The 21,300-nt window shown below is 35.8% G+C and overlaps 1 protein-coding gene across 1 annotated transcript in view; it reads right to left on the reverse strand.

Annotated features, from left to right (window-relative positions):
- Window positions 1–21,300, reverse strand: part of LOC117990580 (nephrin-like) — a 114,167-nt gene that overhangs the window by 19,108 nt on the left and 73,759 nt on the right. The window contains exons 8-10 of the mRNA XM_034978037.2: window positions 10,658–10,788; window positions 9,936–10,095; window positions 8,096–8,252 (exon numbers count right to left, since the gene is read on the reverse strand). Of these exons, the coding sequence (XP_034833928.1) occupies window positions 8,096–8,252; window positions 9,936–10,095; window positions 10,658–10,788 (448 nt within the window). The remainder of the gene's footprint in view (window positions 1–8,095; window positions 8,253–9,935; window positions 10,096–10,657; window positions 10,789–21,300) is intronic.

The raw sequence follows: 21,300 nt of genomic DNA on the forward strand, positions 1-21,300 counted from the left end.
CTAGGGGCGCGAGGTGTCGAAGGGGCGCGCGCGATCATGTAGAGTTCCACTACCTGGCCTAGCTAATTATCCTTACTAAGGGCGAGATCTATTGAGCGCACTATCGTGTACTATACCTACTTCTTCATTTTTGTCGGAAAGCCTAATTACTGTAAGTATGAGAGAGAGGTAGCAATGCTACACATAACTACTAGCTTATTCCCGCGACTTCGTCCCGCGTGGACTACACAAATTTCAAACCCCTATTTCACCCCCTCAGGGGTTGAATTCTCAAAAATCCTTTCTTAGCGGACGTCTACATCATAACAGCTATCTGCATGCCAAATTTCAGCCCGATCCGTCCAGTAGTTTGAGCTGTGCGCTGATAGATCAGTCAGTCAGTCACCTTTTCCTTTTATATATTTAGAAGATTTAGATACTAGCTGCCCCGGCGAACTTCGTACCGCCTAACAGTCGATTCTTTTTCAGGATTTTTTTTTAATTTTTCTCTCCATAAGAACCATCCTCGTACTTCAAAGAATATTATAAAACAAGAATTATTAGCGAAATCGGTTCAGCCGTTCTCGAGATTTGCGATCAGCAACACATTTGGTGATTAATTTTTTTTATTATAGAAGATAGATGTCAGAGATTAGCTTTCGTCTTAAACTGTATACCTAAGTACCGTGATATTTGCTCAAAAAGACAAATAGCTACTTGGCTCCGTTGCCAACTTCGCAAAACTTACAAACTTGAACTTTGTCTACAACTTTGCAACTTCGAAGCGCGGATGCAGGGTTATAAAGGATTACCTGAACACCTAGTAATGTGTCATGCAGGAATAATAGTACATTATGGTACAAGTGTGTAATGTTGGTGATTACCGCTGAGGCGCCATTGAGACCCGAGCCGTTAGGTGAGGATCATCAATACGCACGTGTATCATACGACGTTTTTCAACACACTTGTAATGAAAATAATACTAAAAATTTATTTGTACTATTGAACATGGTCTTTCTTGTATCGAAACTTTTTTAAGAACAAAGCATCTCAACCAATAAAATCTAAATATATATAAAAGGAAAAGGTGACTGACTGACTGACTGACTGATCTATCAACGCTCAGCTCAAACTATTGGACGGATCGGGCTGAAATTTGGCATGCAGATAGCGATTGTGACGTGGGCATTCGCTAAGAAAATGTTATGAAAATTCAACGCCTAAGGGGGTGTAATAGGGCTTTGAAATTTGTGTAGTCCACGCGGACGAAGTTGCGAGCATAAGCTAGTAAAAAATAAAACTTTATAACTCACTTGTGTTAGCGACATTGCTTTGCCTACAGTTGAATTTAAAAAAAGAATTATGAGGAGAGGTAAAAATGGCGGCAATAAGAGCGGGAGCTATTGATTTGAAGCAGGGAAAATTAGAATTTATAATTATGTCTTGAAGAAGTTAATAGTTTAGAACTAAGATTGAAGTTTATTAAGTATTGTCTAAATGGAATAAAGTCAGTTCCTATAAGTTGAGGATATTTTTATTAGTTCCGAAGTGAAGATTACTCATCGCCCACAATTTTGTGAGTACCTATTTTTATTCGTTTATTAAAGTACCTATGTACTTTGAGTGTTAAATTGAGTTTTGATTTTGTCTCGACTAAAATGCAGAACATAGATATTATAATAATTTATATTTTAAAAAAAAGATTCCGACGAATTGAGAACCTCCTCCTTTTTTTGAAGTCGGTTAAAAATATTCAAATGAACTTTAGGAAAAGTCCGGAATCATAAACAATAGAGTAGTATTATATTAGGGTATAGAGTTATCACTCGCGGAAAATATTATACGAAACCATCAAGGAAATCAGCGCTCCTAGTAGTTGGTGTACGAACTAATTTTCTTAGATATACCCATAACTATGGTTCTGTTGTTCTGCTATATATAGCCCTTATCCTACACCTATTGTTGTTATAATTTTTCGAGGTTATTTTGATACAAGTTTATCTCTTTCATTGTTGTTGCTTAATATTTAACATAGTAACAATGAAAGAGGTAAAACTTGTGTCTAAGTTGAGTGTGAACTATTTAAAACAAAAGTAATATCATCACAATATCTTTGTTTTATTAAACTTAATAAAGTAGGTATAACATAGCATTTTAAATTAAAAAAAAAACCAGTAACGTCGTGTCTAGTGTTTACTGTCCAAATTCTGGACGAATCCGAATGAAAAATGTAGTAAAACACACCGACCAAAAAAAAAAAAAACTGGGTGAAACATAAAATAAAGGTTTATTTATTTACTTTTTTTAGTTTACGGCCCTGGATAACAGTCCTTTAAGGCCTTTATTTATTAACTACACTTCATTGACCACAGATCGATAACTTTTTTTTACTGGTTTTACGGCTCTGGGTTCTAGCTCTTTTGAGCCTACCAATAACTTATAGGATAACAATATACTTAGTAGATAATCTATGGGATAACCTAACCCGGGAGAATCGGGAAGTGAGAAAAGTTGTATGATGTCAAACTAATTAATGTCGATTTATTATTTCATCAAAATGTAGAAATTTAATAATTTTAAAATGAATATTGCATTAGGAGGCAATCAATCAGTTTATTGATTTATAAAATGTTTATAAGAATTTATATTACAGTCGAAATTATTAAAATAATACACTAGGTATATTTTGATTATTTTAACAAAAAAAAATATATATGCGTATAACGAAACGTGTAACGATTCTAGAGAAAAAGTATGCCGGCATTAAAAATAATCTTTGGTATTGCTACTACAAATATTATTAGCTGTTGATGTACAAACTACCTATATCAGTTCATATTTCCATAGTTTTGTTCGAAGTAAAAAGCACCGTGACATAAACGTCGTTAACACTTTTCCCGATGATAAAACAGTTTAAAACACTCACTAACGCCTTGTGGTCCACGAACAACATATCAAATATACCTACACGTAAAATTCATTCTTTTTATCCATGATTTAAGCAAATTTTTTATTAAAAATGAAATGAAAACAAAATTAAGATCCACAGAGTAAACTAAAATGCTAGTTTGACGTTTCGCATTCTTTAATTTTTTTAGACATTGCAACCACAGACGAAAAATGTATGAATGTTAGGGACCGTACACATCGATAATTCGTTCAGAATCGGAAATTGATCGAGTTATTTAAATCAAATTATTTTAATATAGCATTGTGTACAACAGAATCGGCCCCATTGTTTACGAACCATCAATAGATATATAAAGTTATTTTATATTGCGTTCTCGTAATAATGTTTACGGACTTATAAGTTTTGCAAGTACATAAAATGAAAATATAATTCTTTACATCAGAGTTAATTCATTCAAACGTCCACATTCCCAATATAGTTAGTTCAGCAATAGCGCATCACTAGAGGTCAAGTCAAAATAAAGTCACGTGATCAGTATCGCCATATTTGTTATCTTTTTGGATCAATCATAAATTGGAATGCAGCTGTATAGGTGTAGTATGCATATTTCGATTCGTTCCTCGAAAAGGCAAAGGTCGTAGATCATGCAGCCTGGTGAATCGTAGATGACTTAAAATATTTTAATTGTGAAATAATTTTTTGTAAAATTAAAAAAAAATACTAAACAGCACATTAAAAAAAATCTGAAAAAATATATATTTGCGCAAAAAAATTATGCGCGGGAATCGTAATAAAAAATTAATCTTTTACTCTTGAAAGTTAAACGTTTTTAAAACACGACAATTAACAATAATAAATTATGTACCACCTTTTAATGGTGATTTTGTTGCTGCTTTGTTTTTATTTCTGTTTCAGCAAGAATCTGTAATGATGATCAAGATGTAAATGCGGTACAATTTAAAGATCATAGTTTGATAAAGAGATTGATGTCATACAAGAAACAAAATTTATAAGCTATTGAAATATGCAGAAGATATTACTTATAGCAAAATGTGCCATGTTATTGCCAGGACGTTGTGGATAATATGATGACGATCACGATAAGACAATGAGACTATTAGTTTGCGGCCATCAGGTTGGTGAGCGGGCCACCATGGCGTAAATGATATAATTAATTAAGATGATGATTAAGATGATGATTAAAATGATGATTAAAATGATGATTAAAATGATGATTAAAATGATGATTAAGATGATAAGAGAAAGAGACTATTAAGTTTGCGACCATAGGCTAGTGAGCGGGCTGCCATGGCGTAAATGATATAGTTAGTTAAAGATGACAATTAATAATAAGTGAGTATATCTCTTAAGTTACACTGCATTTACACATTTAAAGAACTCAGATACTGCTTAATTGTTTTTATTTTGTTCCTTTCAGGCATCATTGACGTAACGATCGTGGATATTTTACTGATGTCATGACGTTGTGGATATGATGACGATCACCATAAGAGAATGAGACTATTAGTTTGCGGCCATCAGGATGGTGAGCGGGCCACCATGGCGTAAATGATATAGTTAATTAAGATGATGATTAAAATGATGATTAAAATAATGATTAAAATGATGATTAAGATGATAAGAGAATGAGACTATTAAGTTTGCGACCATAGGCTAGTGAGCGGGCTGCCATGGCGTAAATGATATAGTTAGTTAAAGATGACAAGTAATAATAAGTGAGTATATCTCTTAAGTTACACTGCATATTTTACACATTTAAAGAACTCAGATACTGCTTAATTGTTTTTATTTTGTTCCTTTCAGGCATCATTGACGTAACGATCGTGGATATTTTACTGATGTCATGACGTTGTGGATATGATGACGATCACCATAAGAGAATGAGACTATTAGTTTGCGGCCATCAGGATGGTGAGCGGGCCACCATGGCGTAAATGATATAGTTAATTAAGATGATGATTAAGATGATGATTAAAATGATGATTAAAATAATGATTAAAATGATGATTAAGATGATAAGAGAATGAGACTATTAAGTTTGCGACCATAGGCTAGTGAGCGGGCTGCCATGGCGTAAATGATATAGTTAGTTAAAGATGACAAGTAATAATAAGTGAGTATATCTCTTAAGTTACACTGCATATTTTACACATTTAAAGAACTCAGATACTGCTTAATTGTTTTTATTTTGTTCCTTTCAGGCATCATTGACGTAACGATCGTGGATATTTTACTGATGTCATGACGTTGTGGATATGATGACGATCACCATAAGAGAATGAGACTATTAGTTTGCGGCCATCAGGATGGTGAGCGGGCCACCATGGCGTAAATGATATAGTTAATTAAGATGATGATTAAGATGATGATTAAAATAATGATTAAAATGATGATTAAGATGATAAGAGAATGAGACTATTAAGTTTGCGACCATAGGCTAGTGAGCGGGCTGCCATGGCGTAAATGATATAGTTAGTTAAAGATGACAAGTAATAATAAGTGAGTATATCTCTTAAGTTACACTGCATATTTTACACATTTAAAGAACTCAGATACTGCTTAATTGTTTTTATTTTGTTCCTTTCAGGCATCATTGACGTAACGATCGTGGATATTTTACTGATGTCATGACGTTGTGGATATGATGACGATCACCATAAGAGAATGAGACTATTAGTTTGCGGCCATCAGGATGGTGAGCGGGCCACCATGGCGTAAATGATATAGTTAATTAAGATGATGATTAAAATAATGATTAAAATGATGATTAAGATGATAAGAGAATGAGACTATTAAGTTTGCGACCATAGGCTAGTGAGCGGGCTGCCATGGCGTAAATGATATAGTTAGTTAAAGATGACAATTAATAATAAGTGAGTATATCTCTTAAGTTACACTGCATTTACACATTTAAAGAACTCAGATACTGCTTAATTGTTTTTATTTTGTTCCTTTCAGGCATCATTGACGTAACGATCGTGGATATTTTACTGATGTCATGACGTTGTGGATATGATGACGATCACCATAAGAGAATGAGACTATTAGTTTGCGGCCATCAAGTTGGTGAGCGGGCCACCATGGCGTAAATGATATAATTAATTAAGATGATGATTAAGATGATAAGAGAATGACCATAGGCTAGTGAGCGGGCTGTCATGGCATAAATGATATAGTTAATTAAGGTGACAAGTAATAATAAGCATTATTGACGAACGATCATGGATGTTTTACTGATGTCATGACGTTGGGGATATGATGACGATCATAATAAGAGACTGAGACTATTAGTTTGCGGCCATTAGGCATCATTGACAATGATCATGAATATTAAACTGATGTCTATGTCTGTCTGATGTGTGAATGAGGACATTCTAAGAAAAGGATGGCCGAAACGAAATAATTGTTCGAATGTAACAATCATCCAAAGAAGTGGTTTGGTTTAAACAAAGATGGTGATTATGAGATTAAGATATAAGTATGAGTTTGATCAAATGAGAACCCCTGCCAAGAAAAGATGAAATTCTTCGAATGCAACAATCAACCAAAGAAGCGGTTTAGTTTAAGCAAAGGTGATGATTATGAGATTAAGATAAAACTATGAGTTTGATGGAATGAGAACCCTTGTCAAGAAAAGACGAAATTCTTCGAATGCAACAATCAACCAAAGAAATAGTTTGGTTGAAGTAAAGATGGTGATTATGAAATTAATATTAAACTATGAGTTTGATGAAATAAGAACCCCTGACAAGTTCGAATGTAACAATCATCCAAAGAAGTGGTTTGGTTAAACAAAGATGGTGATTATGAGATTAAGATATAAGTATGAGTTTGATGAAATGAGAACCCCTGCCAAGAAAAGATGAAATTCTTCGAATGCAACAATCAACCAAAAAAGCGGTTTAGTTTAAGCAAAGGTGATGATTATGAGATTAAGATAAAACTATGAGTTTGATGGAATGAGAACCCTTGTCAAGAAAAGATGAAATACTTCGAATGCAACAATCAACCAAAGAAATAGTTTGGTTTAAGTAATTATGTTTAGGTGATTATGAAATTAATATAAAGTTTGATAAAATAAGAAACCCTGACAAGAAAAGATGAAATTTTTCGAATTCAACCAAAGAAGTGGTTTGATTAATGAAAAGTTAGTGATCATGAAATCAAGATAAAACTATGAGTTTGATAGAATGAGAATCTCTTTCAATTGAGCCTGAATGTCTGAGGACAGACATGAAGTCAGAATGGCCGATTGTTAGCGACATTGCTTTGCCTACAGTTGAATTTAAAAAAAGAATTATGAGGAGAGGTAAAAATGGCGGCAATAAGAGCGGGAGCTATTGATTTGAAGCAGGGAAAATTAGAATTTATAATTATGTCTTGAAGAAGTTAATAGTTTAGAACTAAGATTGAAGTTTATTAAGTATTGTCTAAATGGAATAAAGTCAGTTCCTATAAGTTGAGGATATTTTTATTACTTGTGAATAATGGCAATGAAAAAGTCACAGTTTGATTATAGGTGTCATTATGTGCCTAGTTGCGGTGAAATTAGAGCCACTTTATGAGCAAGTGTGTTGAAAAAATAATAACATATAAAGTCTCGCAAATTGCTAATACGCGTGGCCGCCACTTTAGTGACGTCAGCACTAGACTGAAGTTTCGAGCTGATGGTATATTTTTATTTCGGCTGACGTTAAATTTTTTAATAGAGATAGCGAGCAAACGAGCAGGCGGGTCACCTGATGTTAAGTATTACCGCCGCCCATAAACATTTGTAGCACCAGAGGAACCGCCGATGCGTTGCCAGCCTTTTAGGAATTTGTTGGTCCGCCCCTTGAATAACCCCATGTTGTAATCTAAAGGGAACACCGCCGAAAGGAGTTGATTGCCACAGATTGCATGTGCGTGGAAAAAAGGATCTGGCACAACGGGTGGTCGAAGTGCTCCAGAAACCCATGCGGTGAGGGTGGAATTGATTACGGTGGCGTGCGGTGCGGTTGTAGAAAAAGGAGGGTGTAAAGAGATCAAACAACTCTTCGGAACACTCTCCATTATAGAGGCGATAGAACACGTAAAGAGAGCTTACGTCTCTGCGGTGTTCCAGGTTTTCCAACGAGCTGATTCGATGTTAATGAGACATGGTTCCAGCGCAATAGCAATTTTCGGGACATAACAGCTTGTTACCTCGGAGGCAACTCGCTCTGGTCGCCGGATCTGTTGAAGGTCCACTCGAAGTTGGTCGGCTGAGGGTTGGAGTCGACGGAGCACGCCAACTCGATGGTCTCCTGCTTCAGCGCGCCGAACACTTGCCCGTCCTCTACCGACTTGCATAACGGTGCATCTGATTAACGAATTGTACCAGATTATTGCACTAAGTAATTCATGTAATTATAGTTATTTATGCAACTGTAGTAGAAAGTGGGGCATTAAAACACGAAAGTCGGTTTAGTATGACTTGAGTGTTTTAATACCTAATTATCAACAGTTGCATATAAGACTTTATCTGCACCCATAATATTATGAATCCTCTATAAAAGATTCAGAAACAGTTAGCTTATTGCCAACATTAAAACACCCAATTGGCACCGATTCTAAGCACAACCTAATTTTAGAAGATTCGCGCCCTCTTCTTACTATTGTAATATGAAAAGGACAGAAGCAGTTTGACATTTCTAAATTAAATTTTTAGATGGTAAAACCCGTGATTTTAGCACGCACTCGCGAACCTACCGTTTAAATTTGTATTGTGCACTAAAATTTAGAGTCTTTAAATGTGAAAGTCATGTTCCGTTCCTTTTTTAGCATTAGTAAAAAGAAAAGGATGCAGATACTCTAAATTTAGTTTAGAGAGAGACTAGAGAATCGGGTATCTTAATAACCATTAAAGCATCCAAACGAGTGTTATAATGTTCTACTGAATTTCATTATAACACTCCTGTGAAAAAGAGACAGCGCTATACTGCTGGCATAAATCTGTCTCGTTATGCCAGCAGTATAGCGCCGTCAAAAATATAGTGAGCCAGCGATGGGCTGATCATGATGATGATGACTATCCATAACTTTGAAAACTTTAATTCACTTTAAATTGGTCTTTCGAATACCTGCTTCGCAACATTGATTATTCGAAAACAATAAAACAACGCCAAACTTACATTTAACTTATAACTAGACGGATTTGCTGGAGCTAACCTTAACTGAGAAAGTTGTAGTCCCGAGACGCAGCCCTATTCACAGTCTGTAGCATTTGCTTTGGTAGGTACCAGGACTTCATAACCGATCAGAAGATAAACTTACTTTGAACTTGACGAGACAGCGTTGATATCGCTGTGCGAGTGAAACAGCTGTCCCCCAACACCTTCTCTACAGTACTGGAACTGCAACTGAACCTTATACCAGAGCCATCGTCCTGTCTACCGTCTGCAGCACTAGACTTTGCTACCAGGACTTCATAACCGATCAGAAGTTAAGCTTCATTCAACTTATCAGCAGGGCGATTGTCTAAAACCTGCATCAATCATTATTACAATCTCAATTGTTCTGATTGGCTGAATTTGTGCCATTCTTATTGCAACAATGCATCGTAGCCAATAGTGAGCGAGCATTAACCAATCAGAGATGATTGCGATCGTGACATTGTAGCTGTCAAACAACGGCGGTAGGGCCCCTGATTGCTGAAGGCTCCCTGCAAGACAGCTGAACAAAGACAAAGACACTTAAATGACATTGACAGGGGGGCGCTGTTCGAGAAAAAAGAAGAACAAAGGGGACACTTGGACGGCAATGTTAGTTCCAATTTTCGCCACGCGCCAAGATAGCCTTGTCGCACTGTACTCCATACAGATGAACTCTTTGAGAACTTCGTCCACGGTCTGCAGCACTACACTATGCTACCAGGAATTTATAACAGATCAGGAACTTGTAACAAGACGCATGGATGCACTGAACGAGACAGCTGCAGTCCCATGAAGCTGTCCCGTTCACTCTGCAGCACTAGACTTCATAAGTCATAAGAAGTTGAACTTACACTGAACTTGTAGTGAGACAGAGTTGCTAGATGCACTCCCCTCGCTGTTATGAGCGAGACAGCTATAGTCTCCCGACGCCGTCCTGTTAACATTCTGCAGTACTAGACTCTGGTCGCTTAGGATGACGCCGTAGCTTGCGTTATGTTGGATTTCTTTCGTCTGGTGAAAAAAAAAAATTAAAAAAGAAAATGTTCATATCTTTTTTGTCAAATAAGATGAATTCTTGACGATTTTCTCTACTGGATCACTACCCATTATTATAAATGCGAAAATGTGTTTGTTTGTCTGTTTGTTGGTTTTTCCTTCAATCACGTCGCAACGGAGCAACAGATTGACGTCATTTTTTGCATGGATATAGGTAAAGACCTGGAGAGTGACACGGAAAATCAAAAAGTTGGACGGGATGTCACTCTCCAGGTCTTTATCTATACTCATGCAAAAAATCACGTCAATCCGTTGCACTGTTGCGACGTGATTGAAGGACAAACCAACAAACAAACACACTTTCGCATTTATAATAAGGGTACTTACTGATTTATCAAAATCGGTTGAGCCGTTGAGTAGTTACGAGCGGACATGTCAAATACAAAACCCTCCTTCGCCGCAGTTGAGTAAAAAACTTTTTTGTACTTTTTACGGTTTTTTTTACTTTTACTTTTAACTTATTCTCCTCCAACTTTTTCGAGCTAGAAGATACTAAATAAGATCCAAACTATCTTACTTCTTTGTACCAAGCTAGTCTGCTGGCCTTCGGGTTGGCTTGCACACTGCACTCGAAGTACACATCATCGCCTTCCTTGATATGATTCGGGTTCAGGTTCGAACCCATCTTCAAAGTCGCTATCGGTACATCTGTAAAAAAAAATCTCTCAGTACACCTGTACCAATTCCTTCCATTTGATCGGATCCAAAGGTGGGCTGTTCGACTTGTGGACAATCCCAAACTAACCGGCTCGTTGGAAAGCCTGGAGCACCACATAGAAGTTAGCTCTCTATGCCTTTATAATGGGGAGTGCTCTGAAGAGCTTTTTGACCTCATTCCACCCTCTTTTTTCTACAACCGCACCGCGCGCCACCGTAAGGAATTTCACCCTCACCATCTGGGTGTCTAGTGCACTTCGACCGTCCGCTGCGCCAGATCCTTCTTTCCACGCACGTGCAAACTGTGGAACCAACTCCCATCGGCGGTGTTCCCACTAGATTATAACATGGGGTTATTCAAGGGGCGGACCAACAAATTCCTAAAAGGCCGGCAACGCATCGGCAGTTCCTCTAAAGCTGCAAATGTTCATGGGCGGTGGTAATCACTTAACATCAGGTGACCCGTCTATTTAAAAAAACCTGTGCAATTGTGAATTGTGGAGTTTACATCTCCTGAGGACGGTCCGGTCCGGAAAGCTCGCACCTACGTAGAACCTAGGTAGAACAAATTATTTCATCGTTTGGTACGGTATATTATTCCAGCGATGGTTCCAGCCGGTACAACCTGTCGTTATGTTGATAAATAAGTATTTGATCGGGGCCAACGAGGTTTTTACTATCGTGCGAATAAATTGGTGGCGGGTGATGACTGGAGATGATGATGATGATAAACAAACTGCATTGTAATTCACTATGGTCGTTATCGTCATGGTCAACCGATAGGGATCCACTGCTGGGCACTCTTGTAGGAATTCCACACGCCACGGCGGCTCCCTGCGACTCGTCTGATGTCGTCATGTAAAAATATAACTTTAAAACAGCACATACAGGGTACATACCAAGACGCTAGCAAAAACTTAGCGTTATTGATAAACTACCTAAACACAATCCAATATCAATAACCATTTGCCTCATTTTGTACTTTTAGTGATTACGTATTTTTCAAACCAGCAATGGCCCCGATTCTCTAGTCTCTCTCTAAACTAAATTTATAGTATCTGCATCCTTTTCTTTTTACTAATGCTAAAAAAGGAACGGAACATGACTTTCACATTTAAAGACTCTAAATTTTAGTGCACAATACAAATTTAAACAGTAGGTTCGCGAGTGCGTGCTAAAATCACGGGTTTTACCATCTAAAAATTAAATTTAGAAATGTCAAACTGCTTCTGTCCTTTTCATATTACAATAGTAAGAAGAGGGTGCGAATACTCTAAAATTAGGTTGTGCTTAGAATCGGTGCCAATGTATTAATAATTATTAATTAATCATATTATACTGGACTGAAACTTTTTAGGCAACCCATATGCAATATATTTATTGACATATTAAATCTATATATATAAAATTCAAAGTCCTGACTGACTGACTGACATAGATATCAACGCACAGCCTAAACCGCTGGTCCTAAAGACATGAAATTTGGAGAGTCTATTCTTTGTAAAGAGTAGGTATCCACTAAGAAAGGATTTTTCGAAATTCCACCCCTAAGTGGGTTCAATGGGGGATGGAAATTTGTATGAAAGTCCGTCATTTTTCAAGTTATTTGCATGAAAATTGGTATTTGGGATTTCGGTCACAAATGAAGAAATACGTGTTACAGGATTTTTGAAAAATTCGCCCATAAGGGTGGTAAAATAGGGGATGAAAGATAGTATGAGAATGTTTTAAATATTGGTATTATTAACTTGAAATTTGGAAAGTAGGCTTTTCTTGAGGTCAGGTGTCAGCCAAGAAAAAGGGATGAAATGGGGGTTGGAAAGTTACATGTGTTATTCGGTGCTGTTCAGGGTGCGCGTCCTGATGTTAAAATGTTTGTTTCTGAAAAAAAATGCCATTTGTTTCCTGTAGACCACGCGGGCGAAGCCGCGGGCAGAAGCTAGTGTAAAAATATAACTTTAAAACAGCACATACAGGGTGTAACCAGGACGCTAGCAAAAACTTAGCGTTAATTGATAAACTACCTAAACACAATCCAATATCAATAAACATTTGCCTCATTTTGTACTTTTAGTGATTACGTATTTTTCAAACCCGCAATGTATTAATAATTATTAATTAATCATATACTGGACTGAAATTTTTTAGGCAACCCATATGCAATATATTTATTGACATATTAAATTGAATATTGACGACCTCCCTGGCGCAGTCGTGAGCGCTGTGGTCTTATTAGTGGGAGGTCCCGGGTTCGATTCCTGGCAGGGGTTTGGAATTTTATAATTTCTAAATTTCTGGTCTGGTCTGGTGGGAGGCTTCGGCCGTGGCTAGTTACCACCCTACCGGCAAAGCCGTGCCGCCAAGCGATTTAGCGTTCCGGTACGATGCCGTGTAGAAACCAAAGGGGTACGGGTTTAATAAAAACTGCCATATCCCTTCCAGGTTAGCCCGCTATCATCTTAGACTGCATCATCACTTACCATCAGGTGAGATTGCAGTCAAGGGCTAACTTGTATCTGAATAAAAAATAAAAAATAAAGAATATAAAATACGTTTCATCCATTAACCAGCTCGGTGAAGGTCGTCTTGTATCGGGATCTTAGACCAATATTAATATTTGCAAATGATCATAGAAAACACCCGAGGGAAAGCACCCGTCACGTCAGCTCAGGAATGTAATCCTAAATAATTGATACGGAGGCTGTGACGTCTGTTATCTCGCTAGATTAATGGCGGACTAATTTGACACCCACGTGTCTGTTATCTGGACTTTATTGCGGCTAAGGCGCAACGCACACGGCACACCTGTAGAGCTGATAACAACTTTGATAACAACTCAAAGAGTTATATGAGCGTTTAAATTAATTAAATATTACTTGCTTTAACGGTGAAGGAAAACATCGTGAGGAAACCTGCATGCCTGAGAGTTCTCCATAATTTTCTCAAAGGTGTGTGAAGTCTGCCAATGGTAGACTATGGCCAAAACCATTTTTACTCTGCGAGAAGACCCTTGCTGTGTAGTGAGCCGCCAATGGGTTGATCATGATGATGATGATGCTGTATAAGTAATGGAAATTATATCCAGGATAATCTCATTATTTATCATTGTTAGGGTTCCATACCTCAAAAGGTAAAACGGAACCCTTATAGGATCACTTTGTTGTCTGCCAGGGTACTTTCCGTTGACCTAGAATCATGAAATTTGGCAGGTAAGCAGGTCTTATAGCAGACATAAGGGGAAAAATATAAAAAACGTGAATTTGTGGTTACATCACACAAAAAAAATTAAAGCGTGGTCATGAACTAATAATTAGTAATTTCATTTATCAAAGTAAGATAACTATATCAAGTGGGGTATCATATGAAAGGGCTTCACCTGTGGATTCTAAAACTGATTTTTATTTATTTTTATGAATTATAGTTTTTGATTTATCGTGCAAAATGTCGAAAAAATACGAATGTAGTACGGAACCCTCGGTGCGCGAGACTGTCTCGCACTTTTTTCCGTCTAATCCCCATTCCAATCAATCGGAAGATAATTTTGGGATGTAATAACGGAAATATTCCGGCGTGTCCGTCGCTCTATCCAGTTGGATCTAATCTCCGTTAATTAATACAGCCTCTCGGATACTCGACGTTATTAAAATTAACGGACTTTGATGCCTATGGAAAATTGTTGTTGTAACAAACCATTCGTCCGCGCGGCCGCCGAATGCTTTCCCACTCGCACACTACTAACTGCACCGTTCTACAACACGTCATCGAGTCGCCGCCTACGCAAGGAGTGGGGATCAGCGTGTATAAAAGACGCGCCCGCCAGTGCAACATCGATTCACAGCCATAGAGTAAAGTAATACACTGGAAATGAAATGAAATGAAATGAAATGAAATCATTTAATTTTGCTAAATGTGAGTAGTAAATGATCGTACATATATAGATGGTCCTTTCACATTTTGCCATTTATGTATGGCGTGCAAAATATGTGGTACTTACAATAAATATAGATTTAAGAAAATAACAAATAGAAATGACCACGACAGTAAAATTTTAAAAACTTATAGTTACATTATCAAAACGTCATAATTCAAAGTAATAGTAATTTATGTCAAATCCCACAGTTATCCAAAAAATCCTTAACACTATAGAAACATTGGTTAATTAAATAGTCAAACAATTTTTTCTTAAATTTAGATATTGGTAGACTTTTAATGTTGTCAGATAGTTTATTATACAAAGTGACAGCCATACAATAAGAATTGCGGGAACATATCTCTAGTCTTCGCCATGGTATTTTTAATTTAAGTTTATGTCGGCGGCGTCCGTTATCAGGCTTCATATCAAATAAATGCACATGTTTCTTTACAAATAGACATGTTTCAAATATATATAAACATGGCAAGGGTAATATCTTTTTTTTTTTAAACAAAGGCTGACACGGAGCTATTATATCCGCGCCACACAATGATCTGATGCATTTTTTTTGTACTCTGAAAGCATTTACGATATCGACAGAGTTACCCCATAGTATTAGTCCATATCGCAGTATAGAAGCAACATAACCATGATAAGCAGTTGTAGCTGCTTCTTCAGAGACTGTATTTCGGAGTCGATATAATGCATATACAAACCTATTAAGTTTTTTACAAATTATTTGTATTTGTTCCTTCCAATTACAATATTTATCAATTGTAACCCCCAAAAAAGTTGCCGACGGCACCACTTTTATTTTTTCATTATTATAATTAATGTTAAGGTTAAGGGATGAGCAGTTATAGGTCTGAAATTCAATTATTTTGGTTTTTTTTAAGTTAACGCAAAGGTTATTTAGATCGAGCCAATGAATAATCTTATTTAGTGCAACATTGATGTCTTGTTCAAGTTCATCTTTTAACTTACTTTCAATTATTAATGTAATGTCATCAGCAAAGAGAATTGTGTCATTTTCAACCGTGTCTGGCAAGTCATTTATATAGAGCAAAAACAGCAGAGGCCCCAAGATACTTCCCTGGGGGACTCCCGATTTGACCTCTTTGTATAACGATCTATGAATAGATTTATGTTTATTTAGTATGGTCGTAATTTCAACACATTGTTGTCGTCTATGGAGATAGCTCTTTAGCCAGTCGTAGCCAGCACCTCGTATACCATATTTATAAAGTTTTTCAAGAAGAATCTCATGGCTGACACAGTCAAAAGCTTTGGACATATCCAGTAGTATAGCAGCAACTGCTCTTTTTTTGTTGAATGCACTGTTTATCTTTTTAATTAAATCAAAGCATGCTAATGTAGTTGAGCAATTTTTTTGGAATCCGTACTGGTTTGCTTTTAGAATCTTGTTTTTATCAATGAAGTCGTTTATTTTGTCAAGCATTACTTTTTCGAGAATTTTTGAAATAATTGGTATAAGAGTTATAGGTCGGTAATTATTCATCTCATTTTTTGCATCCTTTTTATGTATCGGTTTAACAATAGAATACTTTAATTTTTCAGGAAAAGTACCATCTTGAAAAGATAGATTTATTATGTGGCATAATGGCCCTGTTATTGTTGGTGCACAAGTTTTTAAAATCTTCGTTGTAATGCTATCATAACCTGTAGAGTTTGTATTTTTAAGGTTCTTTATCACTTTATACAGGTCATATTCAATAATGGGTGTTAAGAACAAAGTATTAGTGTTAAGTGGTATACTTTTTAAAGAGTTGTAAATATTTGTGGCTTGTTTAAACTTTGTTATGTTAATAAAGTAATCGTTAAATTTCTCTGCAATGGTATGTGGATCATTATGTACAACAGAGTTAATTTTTATTTCATTGATATCATTTAATTTACTGTTACAATTAAAATTATTCTTAATTAATGTCCACGTTGCTTTACATGTATTGTTAGCTCTCTTAATAAATCCTATGCTTCCTATTTTTCGTGACCTAAAGATACAGTGCTTTAAAATTTTTGCGTATCTGGTGTATTTTCTTAAATTTAGTTGTTTATTAGATTTTGAGTATATGTAATTTAAATAGAGATTTCTTTTATTAATACAACACTTTTTTATACCTTTTGTTAACCAACTTGTTTTTATTCCTTTTTTTACTGTTTTAACTAAAATATGTGGGAAACACAGGTCATAGAATAGTGCGAAAATTTCATAAAACTTATTAAATGCTGCATTGGTTTCCGTCTCATCGAATACTTCGCTGAAGGATAGTGATGCGATGCATTTGCAAAATTTGTCTATATTTTCGCGACTATAGTCTCTCTTGCTCTCATACCAGAAGGTGTTATTTTTAAGTTTATTTGCTGTAAATTTACAACCAAGTGTTTGCGCGGTGTCATGATCCGAGAGAGCTAACTGGTGTGTCCGGGGGGTGACTCTTTTATCTTCAATGTTACTTATAATAAGATCTAGACAGCTATTTAGTCTTGTCGGTTTGGTGATGTGATTTCTCATGTTGTAATTATCCAGGATGGACGCCAATTCAATACTATCTCGATTTGTTTTTAAAGTGTCAATGTTAAGATCTCCACAGAGTATTAGCTTCTTATTTTTTTGTTTAGTAATTTTTTGTAGCAAGACATTTAGGCTATTAAAGAAATTATCTACCTTAGATTGAGGTGTTCTATACACACATATGACTGTTAAATTATATATAGGGATATCAATACCACAGCATTCGAACTCATATTGTTTACACATACTAGTAAGATCTAGAGATACACATTCTATATTGCATTTTGTTAAAATACAGGTGCCACCGCGTTTCTTATCACTGCGGCTGTAAATAGCAGACAAGTTATAGTTACTTATACATAGGTTCTCGCTAAGGTCACTTCTAATAAAAGTTTCGGAGAGACATATAATATGAATTGCGCCGAGAGAGGATTCGAGCTCTTTGATCGCTATTTCTAATGAATCTTTCTTATTAAGGACACCTGCAATATTCTGATGCAGTATATTAAATGTGGTTGTGTTATTAATCTTGTCTGTTTTATTTAGGACTCCAGCTATGTTTTGGTCTCCAGCTATGTTTTTGTGAAGGATTCCAAACTGTTTAGAAAATTTACTGTAGTCGCGTTTAGATTGTTAGAGTCAGTTTTATTGTGAATAGTTGTAGTATTTTTATTTGTTTTTAAGAAATAATAAGGAATTGTACCTTTACGTTCATACGGGGTTTTGAAAGTGTCGTGTTTTGCTTTATTTTTATTCATTTGAATAAAATAGTAAGGTATAGTCCCTTTTTTTGGCTGTGCAGCAATTTTGCGATTATTGTGATAGTTTTTCGTTGCTTCTATAATGGACGTTAGATATAATCGTTCATATTCTTTACAGTTTATTTCATGACATAAGGATTTACAAAACTGATGACTGAAATTTTTTGAGGGTAAATTTACATATTTTACATATTTAAAATTTTGTACAATAGTTCTAAGGGAGTGATTCAGTTTATATTCATTTAAATATTTATTTTTGAGCACATTAAGTAGAATTACATTGGTATTATTTAACACGCGTATCGCAGAGTATACATTGTTTATAATGGCATTACAATTACTATCATTATGTCCAACTAATAATATAACAAAGTCTTTTGAAGTCAATTTTGAAGAGATTGTCATACAATTTTCAAGAATATTTTCTGTAGATGCATTTTGCTTTGTGAAGCAAGTCACAATATAGTTAGTTTTGTTTAGGGAATCAAGATAATCTGTCATTTTCTCTCCTAGTCCGACGCTGATATCACTATCACTTAGTATGATAATATTCTGTTTATTAGGTTTTTCCGTGTTAACTTTTCTATTTTCTAAACTTTTTTTTTTTCAGATTCGTTTCATCACTGTTCTTCGGGTTTGCTGAATGTCTCATATTTCTATTTACCAAATTTTTCTTTTCCTGTTTTTTTATTTCATCCCTTTGCTCCGAGTTTCCTGAGTGTGTCATATTGCTACTTTCCAGAAATTTCTTTTCAAGACTTTTTGTTTCATCATCAAAAGAGTTTGTTTGTGATGTCCGGGTTCCTGCAGAATTTTTTTCTTCTATTTGCTTCTTCAGCTTTGAGATTTCCATTTTTAGTTCGGCTATTTCTTCGTAAGCGCTTTCTAGTTGGGAAGACAGCATCGTAATTTCTTGTTTCAGATCTGCTTGTGAATTGTCAGTAGTTGATAGGTCCGGTAGGCTACAAGTGCTGACGTCTTTTAATGTCGAGTAGTGCAGGTCTTCCATCGAACTACATATTGTGACATTTTCCAAAGATGCGTTAAGTGATTGTACAGGTTTTATCATTTCTTTTTTGTTAGCTGAAGTCTGTGTGCCTGAAGTCGATGCTTCGTGTTTGTTTTGGATTTTCCTACAGTTATAACATTTCCACTTCATTTTGGTAATTGATGACATGGTATTAAATCTCTTTAGTGTGATGCTAGCACATTTTAAATCGAGTAAGTTGCTGCATCCAGCACAATGTAGATATTCAGTAGTCTTTATTGTGTGCGTGCACATCGAGCATGTTACGGTTCGTCTTGGTCTTGTAGGCATTTTTAGTTATTTATATTATCAAGTTCTTAAAAGTACAGTATTGGATGTACAATTATATACACATAAAGCCGAGCACCCCGTTCTCCGAGAGTGAGGCCTGACACTCTAAGCCGAAGTAGGTATCTATTTTATGATTGTTACCACTACACCATTGTGGATTTGTCTTAGCTGACGAAAATTGTGTTTAGGTTCCTCTTAGTTAGTTCAAATATAGTTTTCCAATAAAATTACTGATTTCGTAAAAAAACAAATTATATTTGCTGTAGTACTTTTTTATATTTTTTTGACTTTTTTTGTGAATTTTGATATAAAATTTTTCCAATATAACTATATTGCACCAATATTGTATGTTGATATTACTTTATACGTGGAGTGCCATCTATCGCTATACTTGTGAAAACATTTCGTAAGATGGGTGGTCGTCGATCGATTTCTCTGAAGATAATAAATTATTAATAATCTATAGTGATACATTCCGTAGATGGCAGTGGTGGCGTATGGAAATTTCCAAGACTTGTCATAGTTTAATTAACGGTCACGTTATTTCGTAAACTATTGTTTTTGTAAAAACTTCTTCATATCCTTATTTTTTACACAAATTATTATATCTTTTCATTTCTTGAGGTTTTTATAAATAGTCAAACACTGTTAAATGACACAACACTGTAAAAATTTTGAGTTTTAAGGGTGATCACTTTCTAACAGTTTTAGTTGAATATTTACATTGTATACACTTCTTTTATTTGGATAACAGTTTTCCTGGTAGTTTATGTCAATATCTAACTGTTTTACACTTTTTGTTGATCAAATATCACTGTTTCAATTTTAATTATCACTTTGTACTCGGAGACCGTTGTTTGTGTAACACACCTACGAACAATCCAATGGAAATAGAGAGCCTTCTCATAAGATTTTAATGTCACCCAAATTCCTAATGCAAACCTAGCACCATCTATTAGTTGGTCAACTACAACTGTAACTGTATACATACCTATAGGTATCTACATACATATATACCTACTATACTTATATATAAATAGGTGGTACCTACTACGTGCATATAGGTAAACCAAAACCACAATAGACCTTTGACTTTACAGTGTTTTATTGAGTTTCAAAACAAGTATTAATTTAACAATAATACTTAATTTATTAGTGAATTGAAAACAACAAAACACTGAAAAGTCAAAGATCCATGTGATTTTGGTTTATCAATTTAATGCACGCAGTGTAACAGGACCACCTTTTTATTGGCACCTTAATTATTATAGGTTCATTGGAATAACAACACTGATTGTGATTTACTTTTTATTTTTATTATGTCTCACAGATCACTAAATGTTAATTTCACGAGAAGACGAAGAAGAAACCACTCGACTCGACGTACTAGTAACGGAATTTACCTTTCGCCAAAACAGAAAAAACAAAACACCATGCCGATTCAAAACACAAATGGCAGCCATTTGCAATCTCTGACCATAGAGTAAAGTAAATCAAGCAATAATTTAGTTCATGTGACCAACTAATAGACGGCGCTAATAAAAACTACAACAGGTGATAATAAGCAACTTTCCGGCCCCTGTTCACAGCCTAGCGGCTGGTTTGGAGCGATAGGACGCAGTCCTCCAAGACCAGTCGGGTTAAGGAGTGCGGTAGCTACCTGCAGCCCACTCTGACAACCAGTTGAGGTTACGAACGCGATAGCCCCTGCAGTCCGTTCGTCCACCTCCAGCTTAGGATCCAATTTTGTTGTGTACGTTTATTTGTTAAATATTATGTAAGGGAAGATTATAGATTTACTACTCATCCTCGAGTTTTACTTCTACCGCCCCTTATATTGTTAATTTGATGAGCTCTAACCTATTTCACATCATCATCAACCAATAGACGTCCACTGCTGGACATAGGTCTCTTGTAGGGACTTCCACACGCCACGGTCTTGCGCCGCCTAAATCCAGCGACTCCCTGCGACTCGTCT

The sequence above is a fragment of the Maniola hyperantus genome, chromosome 18 (genome assembly GCF_902806685.2).
Source record: "Maniola hyperantus chromosome 18, iAphHyp1.2, whole genome shotgun sequence".
In the NCBI taxonomy this organism is placed as follows: domain Eukaryota; kingdom Metazoa; phylum Arthropoda; class Insecta; order Lepidoptera; family Nymphalidae; genus Maniola; species Maniola hyperantus.